At 39.9% G+C, this 24,682-nt stretch overlaps 1 protein-coding gene across 1 annotated transcript; it reads left to right on the top strand.

The window, feature by feature from the left end:
* Window positions 1-2,019, top strand: LOC113293944 (formin-like protein 20). Its single transcript, XM_026542383.1, has one exon. The coding sequence runs from the start codon at window positions 1-3 to the stop codon at window positions 2,017-2,019; it is 2,019 nt and encodes a 672-aa protein (XP_026398168.1).
* The last annotated feature ends 22,663 nt before the right edge of the window (window positions 2,020-24,682 follow it).

Raw genomic sequence — 24,682 nt, 5'->3', positions numbered from 1 at the left:
ATGGAAGGAGAAGAAGGTGGAGATATGCCACCATTCTGGCTAAATAACATCTCAACTTCAAATTTCAACAACCGTAACCGGCGGCGATCTTCGTCGGCGTCGAATTTCCTTACGAATTCGGGGTTTTTAATCATAATTTTGACAATTATAGCACTGTTTCTAATCTTCATCGTAGTTCCATCATTTCTTTCATTCACTTCTCAATACGTAAAGCCCCATTTGGTGAAGAAAAATTGGGATAGTCTGAATATTGTTTTGGTGTTCTTTGCTATAATTTGTGGGTTTCTCAGTAGAAGAACTGCCGATGATATCCCGGCATCCGCTTCTGGCAATGGGTTTTCGAGTTTGTCGTCGGAGCGGGTATTGGCGGAGGAGGATGAGCCAATTCAACAACTACACCACCAAAATCATCTCCGGTATCGGCCTATGGAGGCGGATCAACCGTGGATTGGATACTCTAATGTAAATCCGATGATGTACAGTTCAATGGATAATCTGAGTAATTTATCATCTGCTTCTAGTAATGTCACGGGAGGAATGAGGAGGAATAGTAGTTCATATCCTGATCTCCGGCAAGAATCATTGTGGAATCCGGAACCGGAGAGCCGAAGATTTTACGACGATATCAATATAGATGGATATCAGTATGGAGGTGAGCTAAATTATCTTCATCGACGTCACCCATCAGATCCAATTCCCGCTCCGGAGCCAACTGAGTATCGATATGGTGAATCAAATTATCTTCTTCACCACAATTCAGCTTCTGTTCCGGCAAGAGTGCCGGAATCTGACGATACTAAATACTTCAGAGATATAAAAACTATACCTGTGGATACATTTGTGGTTCGTCAACAAGAAGTCTCATTACCGGAACCACCACCAGTAGCAGAACCAACAGAAAAACCACCACCACAACGATCGCCAGAAAAAACACCACTATCGCCTGAGAAACCACCGCAACCGCCACGACCATCCACGGCGGCGGAGACTAGAAGAAAAGAACGAGCAGAGAGACGAGCATTTCGGTCTATCGAACGTAGAGAGAAACCGGTTGAAGAAAAGAAAGATTTGGAAACTGAAAAGGTTCAAACACAACCTTTAATTCCACCACCATCTCCACCTCCACCACCACCACCACAACCAGCGGAACCGTCGAAATCAGAGCAGAAGAGTGCTAAAAGTGAAAGAAAAAGAAGTACTAGTGCAGCAAAAGAGATAAAGAACACTTTTACTTCACTATACAATCAAAGAAAGAACAAGAAAAAGAACAAACAGAAGAGTAAAGAAAGTTTTGACGATATGTTCCATCAAATGTTTGAAGAACCAGCATCTCAATCTTATGTGGGTCCACCACCATCTCCGCCACCTCCGCCACCACCTCCCCCACCTCCTTCATCAGTTTTTCATCAACTATTCAAAAAGAGCAGCAAAACAAAGAAAATCCATTCCGACTCTGTCCCACCACCTGCACCTCCACCACCTCCAGCAAAACCATCTCGTTCCTCCAAAAGAAGAGTTCAAAATCAAGACCCATCTCCACCAACGCCAGAAATCACCCCGCAGCCAGTCCAGTCACCGCCAAAACGAGAATCATCTCGGCGCAAAAAACCCTCCACAGCGGGTAAACCACCGTTGCCAACATCCAGAAGTTCAAATGCTTATTTCCCAAGTGATGAATTATATCCCAACAGTGGCAACCAATCCCCATTAATTCCAATGCCGCCACCTCCACCACCACCGCCATTCAAAATGTCAGCAATGAAGTTCGTTGTTCGCGGCGACTTCGTCAGAATCCGAAGCCGGACTTCTGGTAACGGGTCAACTGAATCGTTAGATGAAGCACCATCAGCTCAAGAATCACCAATGGATACACCGATTAGTACACCAAGGATTATGGATAATGCTACTGACGGAGAATCATCAATTCCTTCATCGCCATTCTGTCCAAGTCCTGATGTTGATTACAAAGCTGACAGTTTCATTGCTAGATTTAGAGCTGGATTGAAAAATGAGATTTAATTGCATACGAAATCGATACATTCACTCAAAAATGATTAGGATATCCAAACAAAAACGGAAATGCAGCGCAATGTCCGAGCACGATGCACCATATCACAAATCATGGCATATGATGAAACTATAATTAAGTTTCAGGTTGATCTAAATCTGGATTGTTATTAAATCATTTCATTTTTGGATTTTTGATTACAGAAATACACATACAGAGGATTATAATAGTATGTTCATTAATTAGGATCTGGTTTATATTGTCAGAATATAGAGATTTCTGTAAAGATTTATATGAGACTAATGAGAGTTTGGATTTGGTACAGAGTTAATCTTGGAGCTGTTAATTACTTTGATTAGTAGAGAATGGGAAAAGTGTTTGTGTGTTGTCTGGCATGATGTTTGGGGTTGGGAGCAGGTTTGAACAGTGAAGAATTAGGTCATGTGAGGTGTAATCAATTCACTTTAGAATTTCTTATTTCACACTAGAATCAAAGTTTATGACATAAGCTAACAAATTAGTATATCATAAGCAAGATTTAATGGGTTATCCACCTGACATCAACAATCTCTAAAGTTAATAGATTTCAGAGTTTAATTAGGATTTAGGACTTGTAATTGGTGGTCATATGAGTGAAATAATGATTTATTTATTTTTTAAAAAGAAAAAAAACAGTTGATGGCTATTTGCGACATGACGTATTCGATCATTTCAAAATAACTGATTTAAAAGTGATTAGAGTATCTACCAAGAAATGCACGTAATTTGGTCAACGATTTGATAAAGAAAAAAGAAACTGGCTCTTTTTTTCTTTGCTGATTAATAAAATACGTTTTGACAAATTTCGAATTCAAATCCTTAATATTTCCACTTAAATGACTGCATACACTTATAAATAGCCATTTATAAGCAAACAAATTCAAAAAATCGATACGTAGTAGCTTCAAAGCTGGGGTAGGAATGGCCCCATGATAATCACATTGCTCTTCCTTTTCTTTTCTTTCTTTCTCTGTGAATAAGAAACTACGTTACATTAAAAAGAAACTAATCATAGATCCGCTTACAGTAGAATATGACATAGTTTTCAAATGGAATCGAAATTACAGCAGTTAGAGTTCTTCCTTTTCAAATCCCAAACAACAAACTTTCTTCAGTTTTAGAGCATTTCAAAGTTTCCCAATTTAGGAGTAGATGTTGAGCTTTGCTTTCCCTACAGTCGTACTCTTTTACATCAACCCTGTTTGGTCATTGCAAATGTTTTGAGTTATCTACACACATACTAGGTTATAAGGGCTGGCCATAATTAGATGGGTTCGGATTACTTTTAGATGATTAGGTAGAATCATTTTATAATTTTTGTTTGATAGAAATGTAGAATCAAATGATATTATCAACAGAAAGTATAAACGGACCGCCAAAAAAAATTAAAAGAAAACCGCCGCTCTTACATTCTCCCAAAGGTGAGGCCTTAAAGTGGCCCCTGCTAATCTCCTGATTCACGGGACCCACCTTTCTATGAGGGACGGTTTTTACATACTCCTTCCGTTCCATTTTAGATGATGTTTTAGGGTTTTTTGTATGTTCCAAAATAGACGAGAGTTTAACTATTTCCTCTAAATTCTCACTGATTTACCCCTGCTTTGGGATCACAACATAACATTCATTGTCCTTGTTATCAGCGAGAGATAATTAATTTAATTTAAGATTTTAAATCTATTCTCTATAATCTTAGGATATTTGGTCATCCCAAGTGAAATTACATGGGGATTCATAATTTATACTAGAATCCAAAAACAAAAAATTAGGAGGTTTAAAATTTTAGGATGATATTAATATGAGCAGATTTGGAAAAACATTACTCTCTTTGATGTTTCTTAATCTGCGTGAAAAACTCTACAGCGTCATCTAAATTGAAACAGAGGGAGTATTTTTTTTTCCGCGTCCGTAAAGAACATCAAATCTTGCACTTACCAAATTGTAATATGAGAGACAGTTTAATTTAATATAAGCTGTTGATATACTCAAACAAAACATATAAAAGTACCATCACCTAAACAAACATGTTATGTTAATTGATAACATAATACAAGTAGCATATCCATTTTGTATATCGGGTCTCAATTGTGACACATATTTGGATCACCGCCTGATCTTTTAACCCAAGTAGGATGATGAATTTTCCGGCACGAAAAAACTCCGACAAGTTTTCAGGCGAGCTTCTAATGTAATGGCCGGAAATAATTCTGATAAACCTTCTTGGAAGGACATGGTCTTCATAAAAAAATTTAATACATGTCCTACGGTTGCAGGTCAAATGTTGCATCTTTTATTTCATGTAACTCCTCTTTGTGTCTGTTTTAATGTTATTTTGAGTCTTTATCTGATTTTAGATTTAGTTTTACTTAGGAATGAATACAATCACCAGCAAGTTCATAAATCACTACAACTGTTACCACATCTCCAATGCCAAGTTAATCGGACAATTTGTTTCGTTACAGAAATCTAAAGACCGATTCATATTCATGTTGCTATTTGAGACACTTTGGTTACCATTTGAGACACTTTGGATATTTCTTGCCTACTGTTATTACTCGTTGGGTAATTGTTACCTTGATGCATTAGGCAATCTAAATTCTAAAAACTTCAATTCATGTTATATGCATGTTCTGAAAAAATATTGGGTTGGATTTGATCCAATCATTGCCTTATGCTTTGACACATTTTGATTTTGTTTTCAAAATCAATTTGGCCTTAGATATTTGGTCATCTCCCTTGTGAGAGAAAAAGTCTTTTTAAGCTATTTTTAGATCTGTGGGGATAAATTTGATGGGCAAGAATTGGTGGAGATACTTTAGCTTGTATAACTATTTTATGATCTTGAAAAATCTCCATAAGATTTCCAATTTCCTAAATCGGCTTTCTCATTAAATGTATTGGGGTTAGCATATTTTTCGGAAAACAAAAAAAATATAAAATTATACAGATTTTAGTTGCATTAGGTACCCCTAAAGAATAAGTAAGTGATACCTCCATCACATAAGTAACAAGTAAGAGCGTGTGTTTGGCTTTATATTCTCTCCGTTCTTTTTTAATAGGCCACTTTTTATAAATAAAATTTTCAAAAAAATAGGCCAGTTTCCTAATTGGGAAACTCAAATGTTATTTTAATTTTTGGGACCACTTTTCTCTTAATTTCTTTGGATGAGAAGTGTCATGTGGACCACTTCATTTTACTTCTTTTGCTAACAAGTGTCATGGGGACTATTTCATTTCACTTCTTTTATTGACAAGTGTCATGAGAACCACTTTCAGTGATTAGTTCTCTTAATTTTCTTAAATTTCGCTGAAAACAAAACTGGCCTATTAAAAAAGAAGGGAAGGAGTATATTCTAACTTTTTTTAGTGGGTCAAATTAAGTCTAGTATATAATCACCAAAAGAATGATTAGTGGAATTGTGCAACTGTGCAACTATTCAAAGGCATAAAACCAGTCATTCTAATCATATATTCAGGTTAAAAAGCGTACATTATATTCCATTTTCTTACTTACTTTTATGACCAAACAACACTGCAGTGTGCTCCACACGTATCATGCACAACAATTCTCTAAAGCTAAGCAATTTCATTGCTTCAAACTTATTTTTTTGATATGAATTGGCCACACAGTGTTTCTTCGTCACCGTACACTTAGTGGGATCGAGCGCAATGTTTGTCATTTCTAGACCCACAACGGGGAAGCAAAATCATCAAAGAAATGTAGTACTAACAATTAATTAATGAAATCTAACATGATTACTTGCTCTCTCTTTGTTGTTTTCATAATAATTTTATTTGTTTTGAAGAAATTAATCAAATTATTCATAACACTGAACACTAGTATATACCTGGGCTTGAACTTGGACTTGAGTTGGGGATAAGAGAAGAACGTAGTCAAGGAGGAGTACTATGGAGATGGTCAGTTTCTTGAAACTGAAAAGGAATGTTAGTTTTGAGGAATTACTTTATCTTCTTCAGAGAGAAAGCACCCATGCATGTTTGGCCATAGATGTCTCTGTATGCATGCTCAAAGCAAATATTGTCAAAAGAAGCACAATTTACTAGCTAGTCGAAAGCAGGGATTATCGGCACATGCATGTTGGTGTATGAGGTTTGAATTATAGGTTAGACCTGTAACCTACTCACAAGGAAGGTCTAGCGCGAAGGGTCTGTTCATGGAGGTAAACCAAAATCTTAAAAGAAAAAAGAAAAAAGGTGACCTCCCTCTCATTGGTATGTACTGGGGAGAATCGTAGGTTAGACCTACAATTAAGTATATTTTGGTCCCTGTTTCTTTTTTCTTTTTCTTTCTTTGGTGGTTTGATTTTCTTGTACCTCACTACCTCTTCGTCGATGAATATGTTTCTTGTACTTTACTGATAAAAAATGAAAAATAAGCAAGAATAGAACAGTTGCTCTGGACACCATTTTGAGTTTTTAACTTTTGGCCTTGTATCATGAAAAAGAAAGAAAGAAGAGTTACGTCATGCGAGGAGTAATCAAATCACCTTTTGACATAAACTAACAAATTAGTAAATCATAAGCAAGATTTATTTATTTATTTGTTGAATCGCTCCAAATGAGACTAGGAGGAACAAATTTAACAGAATTGTTCTCACAGGACCGTAAAACAATAAATTGCTTAATAAGATCAATATTCTTCGTAATACTTTTCTGACTACCACCAAATATTCTCCCGTTCCGCTTCTTCCATAAGATCCAACAAATAGCGTAATTAATAATCTTTCGTACCTCCTTTCCCCTTTCTTGTAGCAATTTGTAGACTAAACTTCGAACAATTGTATCAAAGTTCTTGGCATCCGCCATGATAAGCAAGATTTGTATTTTGTTTTGATGGTTTATCCACCTGACATCAACTATTTTTGAAGTTAAATAGATTTGAGGCTCAGTCTGTGGAGATTGTCTGGACTTGTAATGAATAGTAATACGAGTGCAAAAATGTATGAAAAAAAAACAATTGATAGTCACCGGCGACATGTTGTTTTTCGAAAGTTCAATCTTCGATTTAGTCTGCAATCAAAGTTGATTAGGGTTTCTACAAACAAACATATACTAGCGGTAGCGCCATATTTGTTTGCTATGCTATGTGTAAATTCAGACAATGGTCTGGTAGATAAATGCTATCCCACACGATTTTGCGGGATGGCTTCCCGTAAAAGCGGTTTTTAAGACGTTGGATGAGCAAATAAACGATTAGATTTGCATTCAGTTTAGGACCCACCATTTTCCCTAAAGGTTTCAAGACTTCTGAATCTAGGTTTTAGTTGTGGGATATTGTAATCTAATGACTTAGAAACTGTTTTCGTGCGAAGGCATCTCGCAAGGTCGTGCAGAATAACACTGCTCTGGTCTGGTAAACCGTGGAGGTAAAAGAAACCTTCAACATACGTATTTTATTTTATTTTTACTCAGTCTATAAGAATACGATGTTGAGGAATTTTAGACTCAACTTTCTAGTATTGTGACTATTGTCACTCAATCTGCGATTTTTTTTTTATCATTAACAGGATTATTACGTAATTTTAATACTTTTAGCAGGTTCATCTTCAAAGCTGGGCCAGGAATGGCCGTATGATAATCACATTGTTCTCCCTTTTTCACGAATAATCAAAAGACAAAATTGTAATGGCTGCTTTTTGAGCGAATGTCTTACTCGAGGCTATTCCGCTCCAGATATCTTTTGGTGAAGTAATCCCGGTTACTTTAACGATATAAGTATCTCCCTTACAGTTGAAATGGTTTTCAACGGGAGTTGAAATTACAGTCGAGTTCTCCCATTCAAACCCAAACAACAACCTTTCTTAAATTTTAGAGCATTTCTCATTTTCCCGATTTAGGAGTGGATGTTGAGCTTTCCATTTCCCACAGTCTTTACATCAATTTGAGATCAACCCATATTCCAAATGTTTTGTGTTATCTACACACATACTTATAAGATCTTTTTTGATTTAAAAAGAGATATTGTAAGATGAAAGTATACACAAAGATAGTTTCCAGAGGTAACAAAAGAAAAAGATGAAAGGATTGTGGTGTGCTTGAAAACCAAAAGCCCAAGCCCAAGCAATTACTAAAGACATAGCTTCATTTCTTAAGTCAGAGTCTGTCTTGGAAGTATTCTTTGTTTCAACGGTACGTTCATTTCTTTCGTTCCCAAACTACCCAGACCACTGCAGCTGGAACCAGAGACCAATCTTTCGGGACCCCAAATCGCCACATGGGGTCCTCACAATTAATCTTGATTCTGATGAAGCCACATCAGCAATAACTTTCCATGTCATCGACATGTTATTGGCTATCCAACAGTTGCTACAAATTGGGCAGTCCAGTCGGCGAATTCAAAGGTCACTATCAAAATTGAAAACAAACCATCCCTTCACAATTGCAACAACACACCAAATTGCATCTGTTCACCAATTGAAATACGAGCATTATGTATCCGTACCAATCAGCATAGTAATTTTTTAGAGTATATATTGTTAAGTACCCGATTCACATCAGCATTTGTTCGGAAGAATCCAAACGAAACACCCCTTGATGGTTATACGTGTGAGATAACTACAGATCGTGTTTCTCTCAATATTCTCTATTACCAAATCAACAAACCGTCACAATCCTTCATTCTCTATTACCGAATCAACAATCCGTCACAACCTTATTACCTTTTAGGATATCAGGTCATTTCGCTCAATTATAAATTACACACAGTACCCACCACAATTACCACAACCCCATTTTACATTTCAAAAAATCCCAGAAGAATGGACGACCACCATGAAAGGCAAGAAGCAATGAAAGACGCATGTACTTGGCATCCATCAAGTCATCACATGAAATGTTCACAACACTGTTACTGTTCTGCAAAATGAAAAACCTAGAAGATAAGAAGAACATTCATTGAGATGATATTATGCATCAAGAAAATATGTTTTATTTGAAATCGAGGAATGAATGAACCTAATAAAACATGTCTATAAAAGAATTCCCAAAGCTTCCTTACCTTTTTTAACCAAAAAAACAAAAGAAAACAAAGTGAAGATTTCTTACGGATTCACAAGGATTGAACGCCATGCGAAGAAACGTGTGTAAGGCTGTAGTTGGAAACGGTGGGGCGGGAAAATATATCTATTGGAAACGTTGGCAGCCGGGTTAACACCAAGACCAATAATTCTATTAACAGAATCTTCATCAGGAATAGCATCATTCATTGCCTTGAGGGAATGAAGTACATCCAACATTTAAAATACCTCTAGAGCTTGGTGAAAACTCGGTCTGTGACATATGAAAGGAAACAGCATTGGCGGCGTCAATGTTGAAGAAAACAGTGCGATCAACAATTTTGGATAATAAAGAACAGTTCTTCCACTTTGTCTACTGATGATGAACAAAGAGTACTTACGGAGGTGGTGCGATCCAAACAATTTTTGATTTTCATGTGTCAGTCAGAATAGACGCATTTTATAATAAACGATGGTGGTTCGGAGGAATTAATAGGAAAAAGAAACATTGTCTACCTACTTTGGAAGTGAACATGAGATCATTGGTTACTTTTTTCGTGAATTTAGGCTGAATTATGATTGGATCGACCGTACCTGGTGGCTGGTTGGATTAAGTGTAAATAGATATGGTAAGTACCATCGGCTGACTTTTCCTACCACAAAACGAGGGAAAGAAGAAATTGTATTATCCCATCACTAATATCCATGTTGTTTGTTCTAGGGTTTCGACAGAATTACCTGGAAATTGAGTACCATTTCTGAATTCTAACTTCGATACAACAATTCCACATGAATGTAAACGCCAAATCCGGATAGTAGAAGACAGCATCCTATGACAGTAGAAGCGCCCTGGCATTCTCACGTAGTTGATCGCTAGCTATTATTGGATTTTTCTCCAAATAGCCCGGTGTTTCTTTGGGATTAAGAGCTAGATGTCTTTGTCCACTTCGAGAGGTTTGATAAATCCCCATTGCTGCGTCAGTAACAATATAATGAAGGCCAAACATCATTGATGCTAGAGGAAGGTACGAGGCGGTTCCAGATTCTTGGAGCAAGAGGACAATCAAAGAAAAAGTGTTTAACATATTCTTCGGCATTATTACATGGAAACCACTTATTAACATAAGACAATTTATTTACATGTATAAGCTGCTACACGGTCACGAGTCATGACAAATTGACAATACATTAGCAAATACTAAATATGGAATGCGAGGATTTGAAGCATGACATGTGAGAGTGTGAGCAACTGAATTAGCTCCTATCGTGGCAACTTGGAGTGTTGGAGATTTCGTACATATTTTTCATACCGCCCCATGATGATACTACATCCACTATGGCAGCCAATTTAACCGCCTTACAATTTAGACAAACTCTAAACAACCGGTGCATATGCACCGGATACGGTGCTAGTAATACTTAACTCTGATAGAAAAATTGTTAAAATCCCAACAGAGAGGAATATCATACAAATTTCTTGGAAATGACCATGTCCAGTTTGAAGGAGTTAACTGCAACCAAATCCTATTAGCAACTCGATCTACACTGTAAAAAGATATGATTAGTAATTTCGAACGCGTCTCCACATAGCATGTGGCCATCTTCAAGAATGGCACCTTTTGTAACAAGGACATCAATAGTATTTAACTTCCCATGCATTACACAGCAGATGAGAAAATTTACCTTCAGAGGTATGTTTTTCTTGCATTCGGGAAATTATCAACTCCAGCATTTGAATTCAGTTTAGCATACAAATACTTGACACCAAAAACACCATCTGAGATGAGTGACCATCTTCTCGTATCTGCCAAACTATCTAGAACAGGTGGAGAAGCTCCTATAACTTGCAACATACTAGCAAATTGGTTTGCTTCTGAGTTTGAAAATCTCGTTATGAAAATAAAACTCAACTACCATCCACCGTGATATGTTCAGCTAAAGTTGAATATTTCCTTCGATCCAATTTATATATGTTTGGATAAGAAACAAAAAGAGCTACAGAACCAACCCATTTATCATGCCAGAAAGAGATTAAAGGGACAGAATGAACAGAAATATTGCAATTGTTGTTAACGATCTCTTTTATATCAGCAATGGCCGTCCAACAATAAATATCGAAATGAGAAACCACTTTACTAGGAATCCAGTTAGAAAACTTACTCCCGTGCTTTTCAGAAATTATTTGAAACCAAAGATGATTAATTCTTTTCGATATCAAATCTCCAACACAACTAGGATAATAATGCTATATTCGTCAACTAGGTTATAATAGCTGACCACAGATAGCTGGTTTAAGATTATATTTAGCTAATAAGGCGAAAGAATCGTTTTGTTATCTTTTTGGTAGAAGAGCAGAATCAATTGACATAATGAAATCTTGCATTAAACAATTTATAACCTAAAAGATAACACTAGGAAATGCTTAGGAATCGCACATTGACGCCCAGGTACAAAGTTTCTCAAGTCTCAAAAAAGCCTTAAAACTTGATTAATTATGTTTATCCGAGTTTCTTTAGGAAAAAGAATTTTTCAGATTAATAAACATGCATATTCTTGTAGTTGTCTTTGTAATGATAATCAATAAGAGGATGAGTGTCATTTAATTCTGAATTGCAGATTTACTAAACACATTTGGTTTGCGTTATCTTTTATAAACATTACAATATTCATCATAACAATGATATCAAGGAGTGGTTTCATAATTGCATGAATGATGATATTATTCTTAAAAAAGACATTACAAAAATTGCATTCAATTCCATTTGGAACTTTCGTAATGATGTTGTTTTTAATCATGTCAGTTCTGAATATATGAGCATTCCTAAGAAAAAGCCAATTCCAACGTCCAAGAATCATAATGTCTGCTTGGTGCAATTTTATTAATTGGACATTTCTATTTGATGCTTCATTTAAAGAGAATAATAACTCAATGGGATATGCAATTTCTATTAATGATGTTTCAGTATGCTATGGCGAATCCAGAGCAGGCTCTGGTTGGGCATCCAGCCTCCTATATGCTGAGGCTAAGGCATTTCTGCAAGCTCTCATATGGATTAAAGATCTGAAGATTAGCTCCTGCAGGTTCCTAAACGATTGCAAAAACCTGGTTACTGCGATTAGTGGAGATAATTCCTTTAAACCTCATTGGAGAGAGCAAAACATCAAGAGATTCCAAGAATTTTTTATTTCCGTTAATAATGTGTGTTCCCGATTTAGGAATAGGATTTTACTTACGAGCAGTGCTGAGCTGCGCGGGACTGCTCAATACGCAAGCAGCTTATAACCGTTGGATTATATTATATACGGCTGGATTGGTTTGTTTAATTTTCTCTAGAAACTACAGCGGGCAAAAGTCAGTGCAGAAGAAGTAGGTCACTGTAGTTTATTTTTGTCTCATCCCAAGTCCTTTTATTTCCTCGTGATTAAAAGGTTTGCATTTCTATTCCATGTTCTTCAACTGCAGCTAGATAAAAACATGAATGAATTTATTCAAATACGAATCAAATGCAACTGTGAGCACACAAACCACGAGGGGGTCCGAACGCTCACAATCAATCATTATCATCTAAAGAAATTATGATGATGGTATCCGGGTGTTGATTCATCTGCTCAAAACCTTCGGGTTTATCATGGCCTCATCCAACAACTCCATGCGTGGCGTTTGTGCATGGGGTATAAGTATTAAGGAAAACAAAACATACAAGTAAACATGCACGGAGCTAAATGAATGTAAAGTGCTGAAATGTAAATAAGACCAAGGTTTACGTGGTTCAGCACTAAGGCCTAAATCCACGGGGTTTGTTGTTTTACTATGTTCTTCACGGATACACGAATAGTTGAATGACTTTTGGGGTTTACATGTTTCTCTCCTCTAAGGGATTAACTTACCTTTACTATTTCTCTCTCTCTCTCTCCTTCCCCTATCAAATCTTTTTCGATCCCCCTCCCTCTTAGTGGAGATTGGGTATTTATAAGGTTAGAACGTGGGCCCCATCTCTGAAGACCGTTGGAACCTTATCTTCTTGTGTCCCTGCGTCCATCACGCGGAGGTCTGCGTTTGCCCCTTGATCCCGCAGAGGCATCCTCGCTCGTTCCACAGGTTGGTCGACACGTACACTGCTCAGAGTGTTTCATGCGGGTAGTTGAGGGGTCTGCTCGTGTCAGACAAGTGTCTTCTGCCCCTGTCAGTCCGTGTCAGCTAACTTTCTCTCCACCGTTGATCTTAGCTCCTCTTTTGGGGATGAGATAAAGTAACTCCTCGGGGTTTATTGGGTGTTTCGTGATGCATCATGTTTTGATGTTTTGGCCTGCATGCTTTCCACGTACCTTTTTATATACACGTGTCTGATAGTGAGATATATGTGTACACAATTTGCCCCTTTTCTTCGGGCTTGAATGACTAGTGGGTGCCTTGAAGAAAAACTATCGTCGCATATTCTTCTCACTCCTAATAACTTCTCCTAGATACTTGGGAACGTCTTTTATTCGTGCATTAACTGCTTATGTAACGGGCACGTTTCCCATTCCTCCCTTAATTTCCTTCTCTTTCTTTCGAGTATTTTAAGGATAGAAAGAAAATTTAATTTCATTCTTCCTAAACATTCTCAGTTTTCATTCTTTTTCCAGCCTTTAAATTTTCTGTCTGTCTTCATTGAACCTGTGACCTTAAATTCTCTGTCAGTCTTCATTGCACCTTTGATCTTAAATTCTCTGTCAGTCTTCATTGCACCTTTGATCTTAAATTCTCTGTCAGTCTTCATTGCACCTTTGATCTTAAATTCTCTCCACCTTAGCATTAATCACGTCCGCTTCTCCTGTTTGTTTCTTCTACTGCTGTTTTTGCCGGTAAGTTTTTCTTTTCTTTATTTCCACCGTTTTATGCTGTGTTGATTTGTGAATTCTCTGCTACTGTTGTTCCTTGTTTGTGATGAAGAACTTCTTCTGATGCTTGTATACTAGTTTTCCCCTGTTCTTCATCTTAAATTAAGGAAGCTGTTCCTTCAAGGGTGAAATTTTGAGCATGTATACTAATTTGGGGTTGCTACATTATCGTGGTTGTATTGCTATGGATGTGTTTTTTGATTTTTGGTAATGTTTTTTTTTTTTTTAATTGTGTGTAACTTGTTCTTGATTTTATTCTTTCCGCAGCCATGTCTGACCGTCCGCGGCCTACTTATCAGACTCCTGATTCTGGGTTATCGAGATCTCCTCCGCGGCGAGAGTCTCAAGATGATGTTCGTCGGAGTCGAGTTTCTTCTGGAGCGAAAGCCTCGTCCTCTAGGGAAGAGATTCCGCCGATAATTCCGTCTGGTTCTCGAAGAGTATTTAATCGCTCAGTGGCTCGTCCTCGTGATGATACTAGGAGTACGCAGGCTCCGCCCCGCGCTGTTGCTTTTGACATTCCTCCTCTACGTTCGTTAGTACCCGAGCATCATCTACGGTCTTCTCCGACTTTTAAAGGGAAGAATACGAAGGGTGTAGCTCCTAGGGTTGAATCCTCAAAGAATCCCCCCGTTAAGAGAAAAGCTTCGGAAGCGTTCGTTAGTTCATCCGGCCCCGCCGAGGAGGATGAGGCTGCTCCCTTGATACGCAGTGTCTCTGTTAGCAAGAAAAAAGTAACCTTCAAGCATATCGATCTTGAAATATTCACGGAAAAGCAGGAGCTTCAAGCCTTCGGGGTTCGTTTCTATACCCCTGAGGATGATATTACGTATGAGCTTATCTCCAAGTATGAGTTCGATGAATTTCATTTGTTAACGACGGTTGGGGCGTTCGAAGCTGGTCTCATGCTGCCGTTGTATAAATCAGGTGATTCCTTCTACTACGACGTGCTCGCTAGTCGTGAGGTTTCTTCCACCAATACTCACAGCCGTTCCGTATCCCAACTATCAGGGAATTATCTCCGCGCCCTGAAGGAATGCTATCTGCGGAGTAAGGGGGAAACGTCGACGACTTGTTACGTCCCCAATCCCATGGAGAAGGAATGGTATACTCCTGAGAATTTCAATAACTCCTTCGGTGATTACGTCAATAGTAGGAATCGCAAGCCGTGGAGTGTCATCCTTCGGAATCTTCCTGCTCCTCGAGGAGAAATTCGTCTGTTAAATGAGGTCAGCGATGCCAAGCTGAAGTATGTTCCTGGCACGGAGGCGTCCAGTCGTCGGAAACTCTTCCCCGCGCGAGAGAGGATCAAGCGCGATCATGACTACGAGTGGCACGCCACCGTTATCGAGATAGTTGGTCCGTGGGCTTACGGTTGGATTCCTGGTCCCCGCGGTTGGCGGCCTACCGAGAATAGTAAGCCGCGCGAGTCTCCTCCTGTTCGCTATGGAGATTTCTGCCCCTGGCGTCTGAACTTTGCGGGCATGAATTTTCCTTATGCCCTGGACGTCGTAGAGGGAGACGAAGAGGATGGTTCCGGTGCTATACTCCCACCGAAGAATATCTCGGCTGCTCAGGTACGCAGATTCTAGCTGCGCTTCTTTTTTAGAACTTCCATTAGACGGGAAAAATAATTATTTTTGTGGCGTTGGTTTCAGGTATTGAAGAAGAAAAAGATTAGGCCGAAGCAGTCTTCTACTACGGTGATGGGCGAGGTTGAAGCCCAAGAAGAAGTTACTAGTCCAGTGAACGAAGAGTTTGCTGAGGACGAGATTACAGATGGGGAGGAACGTACTGGTACCTCCCCTATCAATGTCGAAGAAGAGGTCTTCGCTGGTCACGCTGGTGATGAAGGAAGGAACAAAGCTGTGGTGGCTGATGACGTTGTTATCGGGGATGTTTCCATCCCTGCTGGTGATGTCGCGGATACCCTTCCCACGTCTCAAGAATTTTCTTTTGATCGGATGTATTCTACGGGGGAGTTCTTTGACGAAGCCCTCGATTTTCCCGAGGACTTCTCTCTACTTTCCCCCAATGATGATTGGGATGTTCTTGGTGGTGATGGTAATGAGGATGCTACTGTAGAAGATGTTGGTGCGGAGGAGCCTGCTGTGCATGTAGGTGCGGAGGAGCATGCCAACATTCGTGCCGAGGGGGTCGTGTCAGAGAAAGGAAAATCTGTCGTTGATGCGCCTGCCGATAATTTTTCCCAGTCGCCGACATCTGAGGGTGAGGACGCCATCATGGATTGGTTTAAGGAAAAGAATCTTCTGTTTGTCTCTCATCCCGCTCCTGTTGTTGCTGGGGAAAAGGAATCAACTGCGTATACCCGTCGCATGATGGAAATGTCTTCTAAGGCGCAGGTGTCTGAAGCCTGGGGAAAAAGGTTGACTGTTCCCGCAGCTACCCTTGTGCCGGAGCCTCATACTTCTACGTGACGATCAGACGCTTCGGTGAAATAATGTTTTGTCATCTTGATGTGTAGATGATGAGGAGCGAGCATTGTAACCACGTGCTGTATCAGTTCTTCAAAGCGAAATCTCTGAAGCTCGATGCTAAGCTTCGTCACCGAGAAAAGGAATTATCTGCGGCTGAGGTGGAAATAGAAGAGCTGAAGAAAAGCCTCAAGGAGAAAGAAAAGCTGGGTGAAGCAGAGGCTGATCTTCGTTCAGAACTTGTTGCAGTGCGCGCTGAGTTAGAGAAAACTCGTAGCCAAGTTTCCATTTTCACAGGTTTGGTTCTTTTCCCTCGCCTTATGTCGTCATTCTTTTATCTCTTAGTTGTTCTGTCTGAGTCTCCCCACCCTATCTCCAGTGGGTGGCGTCCCCGAGCTGATATGGCTTCGAAACGAAAGAGCTCGGCAAAAATCTCGTATTAGAGATTTGGTTGAGAAAATTAAGAGTGAAGCTAAGAAATGGGATGCTCGGGCTGAGGTATGGCGCGCGCGGCATGTTCAGATGGTCGACATGCAAAATCTGTACAACCATGATCGTGCTTTATTTAATGGCACACTGCTGTGGACCCGTGATAATCTGCGGGAAGCCCGTGAGCGCACTTCCTTGTTGGAATCTAGGATTCAGCTGTTGGAAGAAGAATTACAGATGGCTCGATCCAGTCCTCTTTCAGTGGTCCAGGATAATATGCTCTGTCTTTCCAGGGAAAGAGATGATGCTCGTGTTGAAGTCTACGCTCTCAGCAATGCTCTTTCCGCGTCTCGTGCCGACGTAGCTCGTCATGCTGAGTCTGAGAGGAATCTTGAAGTGTGCATGTACAGACTCAGCAAAGGGGTCTCAGAGATAAATAAAGAGGTCGACCACCTTCGTCATATGGACTCGATGAAGCAGGTAGAACTAGATGCATGTCAATTTACTCTCACCAACCTTCAACTAGACTATAAGAAATTATCCGCGGAATATGATCATCTTGATGAAGCGCGAGATGCGGTTGTTAATGAGTATGAAAAGGCTTCGGCTTGTGTCGAAGGTATAATCCCATTTCATCGAGTGTGACCTTGTTTTTTTTCTATGCTAACTCCGTGGTGTTGTCTTTTTCAGAGCTCGAGGGACGCCTTCGCGTCACAAATGAAAAACTTGAAAAGGCTCAATCTTCCTTAGCGCAGCAGGAAGAACAGACCAATCACTTCAAGAATTTAGCAGCAACCCGCGAGGAGGCCGTTGGTGCTGCTTCTAGAGAAGTGAATCGGCTATCTTCGTTATTATCCCAAGCCCAACAGCGGACAACAGTTATTAAACACAAGGCTCGTTGTCAATTGGCTGAGGAGACGAACAAGATGCTGGAGAGGATAGAACTTGGCCTAAGGAATGAACATGGTCTCGTGAAGAACTATCCTCGTCGTCCTGTTCCTTCTGCCCAGCTCCTCGGGCCCCTTTCTGGTGGGAGCGTCCCATCAAGTCTTCGGAATAATCCTGCCGATGGGGCCGCCACTTAGGTAGAGATCGCAGCGTTCTGTAGGCTCCGCGGCATCATTATACTTTTTGTAATCATGTAACAAGGATATTTTTTGCTGATGATCCTGTAAAAGGAATATTTTTTGATTGTGTATCCTTGACTTTGGCCTTTCACTTCTTGTAATCACCCTTTATGAAATGAATCCTCTTCTTGATATACCTACAATGTTGTTTGTTTTTTTTTAAGTATTTGTGAAAAAACAAAACAAAAGTTTTTAAGTGTTTTTGAGTGCGATACTGAAGGAAGGTACCTTCGTGATCGTCTTGAGGCCTGTCACCCCGCTGGCGAATCCTGGGCCAGAGGATTCCCAACGGTGGGGGCCGGGGCAACGTTCTAGGATATGGGATTAAAATATTTACACACCCATTCCGTCGACCCGTTGCCTTAAGATTGGTTGGGTATCTCTTTCTGCTGGGTGCCTTTCCCCTGGTCCTACACTTATGGACACTGATGGGGGAGCCCTGAGAGATTGTAGGTTAACTACTTTCCCCAATATTGTGGGTAGATTCCACTGACTTGATAATTTGAAAGCTTGTTTGATTGATAAGCTGAGGTCTGCAATTCCTATTCCAGAGATAGAAACATGTGGAGCGGTCAGGCTCCCTTCATCTTCTGGTACACTCCAAGCAGATTCAAATCTGCGTTGCTCCTATGGGAAGTATGGTTTGAGCCATTTAGCATTCCAAGGATGCCGGAGGACCTCGCCTTTTAGATTACGAAGGTAGTAGGAACCGTTACCCGCGATGTCGTGGATCATAAAAGGTCCTCCCCATGTAGGTGCTAACTTTCCCCATTTCTTTTCTTGCTGATACCGTGGGATTGTTCTCAACACATACTGTCCCTCTACAAAATTCCGTAGCTTTACCTTTTTTTTGTATTCCCTTGCCAGTCTTCGTTGATAATTTTCCATCTTTTGCAATGCTACTTCCCTTCTTCCTTCCAAGTCGTCCAACCTTTCTAACATCATATCTGTTGTGAGGTTTTTCTCCCAAGCTTCGGTCTTCGTGGTTGGCATGAGGATTTCCGTAGGTATGACTGCTTCAGCTCCATAAGTTAGAAGAAACGGGGATTCCCCGGTAGCGGATCTTCGTGTTGTCCTGTATGCCCATAAGACATTGTGCAGTTGTTCGCACCATCTTCCCTTATGCTCGTCTAATTGTTTTTTGAGTATAAGGGCGAGGGTCTTTTTGGTAGCTTCCGCTTGTCCGTTGCTTTGGGGGTATATGGGGGTGGACTTGTTCTTTCTTATTTTAAAAGTGTCGAAGAGCATGTCTATATTTTTTCCCTGTAATTTCTTGCCGTTATCAGATACAATTTCAGCAGGTATACCAAATCTGCAAATGATGTTCTGGAATATGAAAGTGAACACATCCGCGTCTCTGATCCTGGCCAAGGCCTTAGCCTCCACCCATTTCGTCTCTTCCCTGATCCTTCGATGAAAGGCCCGACGATGTCTACGCCCCATTTTGCAAATGGCCACGGGCTATCGACAGAGTTTAACATTGTTGCCGGCGCGTGGATCTTTTTCGCGAAGCGCTGACATTCTTCACATCGTCGGGACATCCTCGCGGCATCTTGTATCATTGTCGGCCAGTAATATCCCTGCGTTTTTGCTTTGTCGGCTAGTGATCTCATGCCGCTATGATTCCCCGCGTCACCATAATGGATATCATTTAGAATTCGATGCCCCTCTTTCCGGGACAAGCAGCGTAGTAATGGTCCAAGGAAGGATTTCCTATACAGGACCCCCTCCCGAAGATCATATCTTCCCACTTTGGAGAGTATCTTCCTAGCTTGTTTCCGATCCGTAGGTAAGCTTCCTTTTTCGAGAAAGGTGGCAGGCCTTGAAAAGTATATAGAAATTTATCCCCGGCCAAAAACTTGGTGGGCCCGGAGATATGTATAAAATTAAGCGCAATGAAAACGGGGGCCTACAGTAATACCGCAAGTGCACGGTCGTCAGTTGTAGCTCGTGCAAGTACGGGTCGATCCACAGAGATCGGGTGTGTTTTGTGGTGTTTTATAGCTAATTGGGTTCCTAAATTGCTATTGGGCTATGAAGCCTTTTTGGCTTCAATTGGGCTTAATGGGTTTGTTTCAATAAAATGAACTGAGTTTGGGCTCAGTTAGTCTTTGAAGTGCAAATGGGCGTTGGGCCTTTGATTGAGCTTTGGGCTCAATTTCACCCTAACAGTGAAGTGGTCTTTCACTGTAATTGGGCTTTGGGCCTTCTGGAATGCAATGTAATGGGCTTGGCTAATGAACTAGGCCTTTGGGCTTCACTGAATTGAACTTGGGCTCAGTTGGCTTTGAGAGGCAGCAGCAGTAGCAAGACTGCACAGCAGCTGCGCAAGCAGTGCAAGTAGCAACAGCAGCCTAAGCAATGAAAGCAGCTACAGCAGGGCAAAACAAGGCAATGAAAGGCAAAGCAGGGCAAATGGTATAATGCAGCAGCAGCACAAGTGCTGCACAGCAGGGGAATTCAAAGAAGCAAGGCAATGCAGTGAAAGAAAGAAAGCAGCAGCAACAGGATGTACAGGCAATAAAATGCAGCAAGAATAACAAAGCAGAGGCAGTGGGTAACTAAACAGCAACAAAAGGGAAGACACAACAAGGCAACAGCAAAGATCAAAGCAAGTTAACCAAGGCCTAAGGCCAAGGGCAGGGGTGATAGTGAAACTAACATGGAGCAAGGCTAGGCTAAGAATACAGGCATTCAAATAGACTGGGAAGAGAACTAGCTTGCTATGAGCACTAGTTTCTCCCAATGCTCAATCAACAGTGCAACCTAAGCATACAACAAGAATGGCAAGAAAATCAGCTTGCTATGAGCACTGATTTCTTCCATTGCACAATCACATCAATGCTTCACAGATATCTAGCCTAGCATTCCATCAAACTAACAGCAAATTACACATAACAGTAGACATTACATGGCAGTGAGCAACAACACATGTTAACAGGACAAATGTAACAGGAATGAATTGGAAATCAAAACATGAAATTAAACATGCACATTAACAGGATACATTTAACAGGATATGAAAGTCTAACATGAACATGAAACTAAGCAGCAAATTGAACTAAAAAGAAACAACATTAACAGACATGAACTGAAATTAACATGTGAACTAAAATTAACATTTAACAGAACTTGAAAGTTCTGGATGCAGGCTAATCCAAACATAGTTTTTACAACAATCCCACAATACCTATTTATACCCACAGACAATTAGGGTTCTACCCAATTTTCCCCCAAAATCAGTGAAATTAGGTTTTTCAAATTACCTAATTTTATGGCACAATTTCTCCCCCATGCGTCGACCCATTCTTCCTCTGACTCTCCTGCTTCATTCCCACGCGCCAATTGCTACTCTAGACTCGCCTAATCGATTGATTTTTCTTCTAGGGTTTCAGAGAAAGGGTGAGAAGAAAAATCAATCAAATAGGGGGCTAGAAAGAGGGGGGGTGATGATAGTAGTGATGGGTTGTGGTTGTTGTGGAGAGTTGGTGGTGTTTGGTGGCGTCAGGGAGTGGTGGTGATGATGGTGGTGCGGCAGGGAAGGAGGTGGTTCTGCAGAGGGGGGGGTGATGGTGGAGATGGGTTCGATAGAATGGGAGAAGGGGGGTGTTTGGTTAGGTGGTAGGGTTCGGTCGATAGGGTGTGAGGCGGATCCATCGAGTCTTGATGTTCTGTGACTCTGAGCTGCGAGATGCGAAGATGGTAGGTAGATCGGATGGTGGTGCGGAGGCAAGCGAGGAGCGACCGTCAGATTTTTTGATACAACGAAGTTAACGGCTCTAGATGGGGTTAGTTGTTGTAGTGTAAGGCGGAGATATCAAACGTTGATGAACAGCAAGGGATCGACCGTTGGATTCAACTACCATCTAATCTGAAGGCTTGGAATTTCAGCGCTGTGGTGCTTGGCAGAGACTTCAGATTTTGATGATCTATGAAGGAGCGACTGTCGGATGCTTCTGAGAACTGATCTGATGGCTGAGAACGGAGGCGTTTTTGTGTGTAGAAAGTGAGGTTGTGCGCACCATTCTTCGCGGCTTCCTTGCGTGATTTCTCCCGGCTTTTCACCACTTTTCTGCTCTTTTCGCTCCGCGACTCATCCGAACTTTATTTATTACCTAAAAATGCAAAATTAATTAATAAAAATATTTATTCTTGAAAACAATGAAAATACAGAATATGGGATAAAATGTAGAATTACTGCACAAAAGATGAGTTAAATGCCAACAAAAAGGGATAAATATATACAATATTTGGCACTCATCAAATACCCCCAAACCTGAATTTTACTTGTCCTCAAGTAAAACAAAACTAAGGAAATCCTAACTATACCACTGTCGCTGGTCTCTCGAATGCATTTAGCGTATGCACTAAGCCTTTTAAACCACTAAGTGTCCCTAGTGGACGAGTTGAAGTCTCGTGAAGGTTTACCAGAGGTGTGCCTACAAAACCTAAGGACAAAATATAAGCTCATATTCCATCAAATGTGACATGTGCAAAACAGTTTAAGCTCACAGCAAAATGGAGATGTCAATCTAGCTATCAAAGGCACAATCCTAGCACTGATAACAAAAAAAGACATGTGATAAGAGTGTAAAGTGTATCTACACATGTGTAAAGAAAGATTTGAAGTTATGACTACTAATCACCAAGAGATAGTTTCTCAGGCTAAGAACTGAGGTCGAAATCTAGCTAGCTGTCCGGACTTTACGAGAATTGTGAATGAGTTGGAGGTATTTCACAATTACTCGCGTTGTACATCAATGGCATACACCCTCCTTGCTTATTACAATGAAACAACAAAATGACTATTTACATGACTCTTATTTACATTGACTACTCTCTTTTATTTTTGGAACAAGAGAGGATGGAATTGAACAATACTTGATTTTTTTTGTATTTTTCTGATATATTTTTTTTTCTGAATATATACATCGTTTTTTTTTTTTTTTTTTTTTTTTTTTTTTTTTATTTGCAAAAGGAAACACTTTTGATACATAAACAAAAGGAAACAAAATTACATGACACTTTGCAAGAGGTAGCCCTTTTTGATGCACCCAGTTAAATTCGATGGTTGTCTTTCTTAATGTAACCTCCACCTTCTATCCCAACCAACCAAAGAACAAGCTAGTCAAGTTTCGTTCAGTATTCTAAAGTGATTGGCAATCGTAACTTCCTATCAAACACCTTGAAGATCGAGGCCATACATGTATTGGTAGATCGTGCGCGTGCAAATTTCTTATCACTATGTGAATTGTGCTAGAATCAGGGTGCCTAAATATCTAGACTAAGACTCCTAATAAAAATACATATTTGCACAAGAGTCAACATTTCAAGGTAAATGAGCTCCATTTTTATGATTTTTCATTTTTTTATTTTTTTTTTTTAATTTTGATTTTTCAATTTTTTTGGAATTTTTCAATTTTTTCAAAAAGAAGAAGGAGTTCGTTTTCAATTATAGCATATTATCGTGGCATCTACTCTATACCCCCAAACCTAAACTAAACATTGTCCTCAATGTTTCAAAATATGGAAAGAATTAAAATGCAACATATGGAAAGGGACATGCTGAGTAGAGTAAAAGGAGAGAGAATACCCGATTTCGGCGAAAGCAGAATTAAAACTCCGTTATTCAAGGCAAAAATCCAACATATTTCAGCCGAGATCATATTGGATTAACAAAATATATACAAAAGGAACAAAAGGGTTTTTTAAGAAATTTTATCTACTGGATTATATACAAAAAAAATCACCATACACCAAAAGTCTAAAGAGTTGAGGATCAACCCAAAAGAAAAAGTGTAGAGACATGGAAAGTTTCAAAACACTAAAATTGGACTTAAATGGGAGAAAAATAAAACTTTTTTTTTTTTTTTTTTTTGAAAAAGAAAATAAAATTTGGTTTTTGAATTGGGAGCACGCCCACTGTTGTCCTCTAATGGAATGGAAGGAAGGCTGCAGCCCACGAAACACTAAGTTTTAATTTTGAAAGTTTAATTTGGCCCAGTTGGTTAAGGCCCGACGTTTGTTTTAAAACTTTGGTTTCGAGGTCCACTCTTGAGTGGAAACAAGCCCACAATCGGTTACAAGCTCAGCTGGGTTTAAACCCGGAGTCCAAAATACAAGTCCAATGAAAGAATTTAAACAAGCCCACAAATTAAACAAACAAGCCCACAAATAAATTATTACAAACCCAACAGAAAATAAGAGAAGCCCAAAAATTGGCTTTAATATTACATGCCCACAATTAAAAAAATTGGAAGCCCACAATTCGGGTTCTCTTAAATGGGTTACCTTTTAAGCACAGCCCAGCTGCTCTGATATTGTTGCAAAAACCCAGTTGGGTTTTGGTTCTTTTCCTTGGTGGCGTCCCAGCAGAGGAAGAACAGGTTCAGAACAGCAGGTCCAACAGCAAATGAAGTGAAGCAGATGCAGATGCAAATGCTATGCAGTGAAATGCAAAAATAGCTAATAAAACTACAAAAAACACAGCACCAATCCCCGGCAGCGGCGCCAAAAACTTGGTAGGCCTTGAAAAGTATATAGAAATTTATCCCCGGCCAAAAACTTGGTGGGCCCGGAGATATGTATAAAATTAAGCGCAATGAAAACGGGGGCCTACAGTAATACCGCAAGTGCACGGTCGTCAGTTGTAGCTCGTGCAAGTACAGGTCGATCCACAGAGATCGGGTGTGTTTTGTGGTGTTTTATAGCTAATTGGGTTCCTAAATTGCTATTGGGATATGAAGCCTT

The sequence above is a fragment of the Papaver somniferum genome, chromosome 7 (genome assembly GCF_003573695.1).
Source record: "Papaver somniferum cultivar HN1 chromosome 7, ASM357369v1, whole genome shotgun sequence".
In the NCBI taxonomy this organism is placed as follows: domain Eukaryota; kingdom Viridiplantae; phylum Streptophyta; class Magnoliopsida; order Ranunculales; family Papaveraceae; genus Papaver; species Papaver somniferum.
Note: the sequence above shows the minus strand (reverse complement) of the source record. Positions and strands in the feature narration are given on the sequence as shown.